The 5000-nt window shown below is 36.0% G+C and overlaps 1 protein-coding gene and 1 non-coding gene across 6 annotated transcripts in view; one reads left to right on the top strand and one right to left on the bottom strand.

Annotated features, from left to right (window-relative positions):
- The window catches only part of LOC100334439 (CMP-N-acetylneuraminate-beta-galactosamide-alpha-2,3-sialyltransferase 2), a 21747-nt gene that overhangs the window by 14117 nt on the left and 2630 nt on the right, over positions 1-5000 (top strand). Inside the window, exons 7-9 of one of the 5 annotated variants that reach the window (XM_073931406.1) lie at positions 378-503; positions 572-735; positions 1406-2428. In XM_073931406.1, the coding sequence (XP_073787507.1) occupies positions 378-503; positions 572-735; positions 1406-1424 (309 nt within the window). In that variant the 3' untranslated portion in view covers positions 1425-2428. Of the gene's footprint in view, positions 1-377; positions 942-1405; positions 2429-5000 lie in introns of those variants that run through there. The other 4 variants (XM_073931407.1, XM_002667767.7, XM_073931405.1 and 1 more) reach the window with 4 other exon arrangements.
- Positions 4247-4335, bottom strand: mir30a (microRNA 30a). Its single transcript, NR_039149.1, has one exon. It is a non-coding gene; the product is annotated as a microRNA 30a (primary transcript).

The raw sequence follows: 5000 nt of genomic DNA, 5'->3' as shown, positions 1-5000 counted from the left end.
GTTAATAATATTGACATTAAAATTGTGTTTAAAAAAATTAAAAACTGCTTTTATTCTAGCCGAAATAAAACAAGACCTTTTTCCAGAAGAAAAAATATTATTGGAAATACTGTGAAAATGATCTTGCTGTTAAACATAATTTGGGAAATATTTGAAAAATAAAAATGCACAGGAGCAAATAATTTTGATCTAAACTTTATTCCAATACAAACAATGCCGTCAAAACATGTTCAACCATTTAAAACCCTGTTTATATCTGTATTTATTGTCATCCACGTATAATCACACCAAAAAAAGCAGCATCTTAATAAATGCAAAATGGTCTTTAGATTGTTTCTTCGGTTCTGAAGGGGTTTATAATCCTCCTGTTGTTCCAGGTGATGGTAATGCACCCTGCATTCATGCATTACGTGCACAATACATGGCTGCATATTAAAGCTCGAAGATCTTATCCATCCACCGGTATCCTCGTGTTAATCTTCGCCCTCCACATCTGCGACCAGGTAAATCTTTACACATTTTTTAAACCCCAATATCAGCTACTGTCTCTCACCTGTTTTTCGGTGTTTAGGTCAGCGTGTTTGGCTTTGGCGCAAACAGCAAAGGATATTGGTATCACTATTTCGAAAAGATGCCCAAGTTCTTCTGGCGCACCGGCTTACACAGTGGAGGAATTGAGCATGACGTCATTAAAGAGCTTCAGAAAAGAAAACTGATCGATCTTTACAAAGGATGGTGAGGAGGACCATGAGCTTGAGATGTTATTAAATGAAAATTGATTGGTACTTTATGATAAGTGTATTGTGATATAAAAGTCGAAGTCTGAATTATGAGCCCCCCTGTATATTTTATACTCCATTTCTGTTTAATGGAGAGATTATTTATTCAACACGTTTCTAAACATAAGTTTTAATAACTCATTTCTAATAACTGATTTATCATCTTTGCCATGATGACATGCAACTAAATATCATTAGAATATTAGCAGACTGTTTATTTCTGCTCCAATTTACAAGTACAAGCCAACTGAGGGTCGCAAATCTGTCTGATAATTAAAAAATCCATATCATTTATGAATATTTGGCAAATTTAGCAAGAATACAGCCTTTTATAATAATAATAATAATAATAATAATAATAATAATAATAATAAAATGTATGGTATATAGCGCTTTTCTAGATACTCAAAGCACTTTACACAATGGGTGGAATCTCCTCATCCACCCAGGTGGATGCTGCACTGGTGATGACACGACAGCAACCATATTGCTGCCCGCACATAAGCTTATTGGTGAAGAGGAGACCGAGTGATGAAGCCAATTATGATATGGGAATTGTTAGGAGGCCAGTTGGAATTTATGGCCAGGATGCCGGGGTTAAACCCCTACTCTTTTTTTTTTCAAAGGACATCCTGGTGTTTTTAACAACCACAGAGAGCCAGGACCTCAGTTTAAGGTCTCAACACCACTTCCGACAGCAACCGAGCTTTACCATGTGGTCTCCTATGCTGGTACTGACCAGTCACCGCCCTGCTTAGCTTTAGTGGGAGGCCATGTGAGAGTTACAGATAGCTAGCTAGCTAGCTTCTTGCCTTGAATTGTTTACTTGCTACATAACGTCAATGTAAAATGATAGATGTGCATAATTATGAAAAATTTAGTAATCCTAACAGTTCTAAGTTGCGTTGGGATTGGTCACTTTTTTTAACTAATCGCTTTTTACAGTGTCAAACATAAGTGTAGAAGTTTACATTGTTGACCCACAGATGTCCTTTCCAACTTAATCTTAACCTAATCTTAAAAGCATTGAAAATGTTTAACTTTGCGAAGCCCATAACTTAAATAGCCAGTCATAGCAGTGGGCATTAACTACATTTATTTAAATTTAATTTAAGCTTTAACTGACTTAAAACAGCTTGCATAACTTATCAAATTAAGTTAATCATGATTAACTTAGTTTAATAAGTTACAATGAACTAAACTTTTTTTACTGTGTAAATTGTGATTTTGAGCTCAGAGAAGATTACAACATATTACAAACTTTCCTTGTGTTACAAAAACCACTTTCTATTCATCAGAGCAACCTTAATAAAATGAATCAGAGTTTCCACTTATAAGACATGAATGGAATATAAGACATGAGTGGTTGAAGTGAAAGTGTGAAACTGAAAGTTCAGCTTTGCATCACAGGAATAAAAAGAAAAGCATGGTCAGACACATTAAAATGGAAAGCAGTTAATAAATGTTATTTAAAAAAAATTTAAATGTTATTTTAATCAGACTTCTCAGTGGTTTTAATCAAATCAGTGCAATTTTTGTGAGATTTCATAAATTCTTACCGACACCAAACATTTTGACTTGAATTATGTTTACACTGAATGAAATGACAGTATGAATGAATAAAAATAAATTATTTTTGGAGTTTTAAATTATATTGTAGTTATTTATTTATTTATTTTTCAGTTATAGTTATGTTGGAAATAATTCTGTTTATGTTTCACTACCACTGAAAAGGAGTGGCTGTATTTGGGCCTGTTTAAGACTTAACATTTTGTTCTACCAAATCTGTATATCCACATAGTTCTTACGCAGACAAGTAAGCGATTGTTAATCCTACATGCGCAAGTATCATTAGGACACGCCTCCAGTGAAACATAAATGGTCATACAGTAGCTGCATTCATAAACACTACATTGTTTCTCACACTTGTCACAGTTGACTTGTATAAGATTTGACAGCAGTTACGCAACTTGTGCTTAAACCTGTCAGTTTCCAATAGTCTTCAATGTACCTTCTTTTGTGTTCAACAACAACAACAAAAGAGAAATGAGTGACATAATTTTCTTTTTTTTTTTGGTGAACTATCACTTTAAGTGTTAAAAGTCATTTAAACATCTCAAAGCCTTTTTATTAGTTGTCTTTGTGATTGATGAAGTGAAGTGTGAAGCTCCTGAATAGGCCTTCAGTAGGAATGCATGCAATTCTGTTTAATTTGTTCATACAGTACATATTCAGCCACGCCACTGTTAAATAAACTGTTGGCGTTCATCTAAAAGGGCGAAGCGAACTGCTGTAGGCACGGCATATTTGTTGTAAATAAGTATTGACATGTTTGGCAAATTAGTAGGCCTGAAGCTGTTTTATTGTATGCTGAATGTGTCACTGTCACATTAATTGGCCACACATATAAAGCTCAATTGATCTTGCTAATCTACCATTACTGAACACTTCTATAAACACACAGTGATGATAGATAGATAGATAGATAGATAGATAGATAGATAGATAGATAGATAGATAGATAGATAGATAGATAGATAGATAGTGTTGAATGGACAGACAGGTGGGTAGATTGACTAACAGACGGACGGATAGATAGATAGATATAGATAGATAGATAGTGATGAATGGACAGACAGATGGGTAGATTGACTAACAGATAGATAGATAGATAGATAGATAGATAGATAGATAGATAGATAGATAGATAGATAGATAGTGATGAATGGACAGACAGATGGGTAGATTGACTAACACAGAGGTTCTCAAAGTGGGGGTCGGGACCCCCCGAGGGGTTGTGGGACAATGAAGGGGGGTCGCCTGGTGATTTTCAAAAATCAATTAATTTCTATTAAACCTTAAGACTTACTGTATTTTATCAATAACCTACTGAAGAGAAAAAATAGTCATTTATCGTTACTATAAACTATATAGTTACTATAGTAGCTTATAGTCACTAGTTCTATTGGATTGCGACTTCTCTGGTAATTACATTATACTGAAGGCACAGCAATACTGTCAGATGCAGCAGATTGATTTTATAACACCAGGTTAAACTTTCTAGCCCATTTACAGCACTGACATACATAAAAAAAACAAAGAATAGTCTTGGGTCTATTGGTGTGTGTGTGTGTGTCATTGCATACAAGGTTTCTGTATTTATAACCACCACCTCAGAGAATATTGGGGGTCACGAGTCACTGGCATTGTCATTTTGGGGGTCGCGGGCTGAAAAGTTTGGGAACCCCTGGACTAACAGACAGACGGATAGATAGATAGATAGATAGACACACAGATGATTAGACAGACAGACAGACAGGTAGGTAGGTAGATAGGCAGACAGACGGATTGACAGACAGACAGACAGACAGACAAATAGATATATTGGCTGACAGACTGATGGACGGATCGATAACTGGATGGATGGATGGATGGATGGACAAAGAGACAGACAGACAGTTGCTGGAGGCCACCAGTAGCAGCAAACATCAGACTGAAAGCTGAGATTTTCTGCATTACAACTTCCAGTCGGGAATGTTTACAACTGCAAGGAGCCATTGGAACACACACACACACACTCACACACACTCACTATCTAACAAACCAGTCAGACCTGAAATATTTTTTATATGTACTCACACAAACACACACATGATTATTAACATATCATACCATATCATTATACAAAATCTCTTTGCATTTTGATTTCCACTAGAACCACCCACACACACACACACACACACACACACATACTCTCTCTCTCTAACAATCCAGTCAGACCTGAAATATTTATTTTGTTTACACAGATTGTTTTGATCAGGCTTCAGATTTTCAAAAACCTACAAAAATGTTAGGTTATTTCAAACTAAATTTGGGTAAAATATGAACACAACCAATCACTTAGTTGTTTTGAGTTCAATGTATAGACCAAATTGACCCATATTTCACCCAATTTTAAGTTGAAATATGCCAACATTTTTCAGTGCAGGGATGGTGGCATAGTGGCTCAGTGGTTTGCACTGTTGCCTCACATTCTAAAGGTCACTGGTTCGACCAGTTGGCATTTCTGTGTTGAGTTTGCATGTTCTCCTCGTGTTGGCGTAGGTTTCCTCCGGGTGCTCCGCTTTCACAGGCCAAACACATGCGCATAGGTGAATTGGGTGAACAAAATCGTTTGTAGTGTATGAGTGTGAATTTGAATGCGAGGTTGTGTGGGTGTTT

The sequence above is a fragment of the Danio rerio genome, chromosome 19 (assembly GCF_049306965.1).
Source record: "Danio rerio strain Tuebingen ecotype United States chromosome 19, GRCz12tu, whole genome shotgun sequence".
In the NCBI taxonomy this organism is placed as follows: domain Eukaryota; kingdom Metazoa; phylum Chordata; class Actinopteri; order Cypriniformes; family Danionidae; genus Danio; species Danio rerio.
Note: the sequence above shows the minus strand (reverse complement) of the source record. Positions and strands in the feature narration are given on the sequence as shown.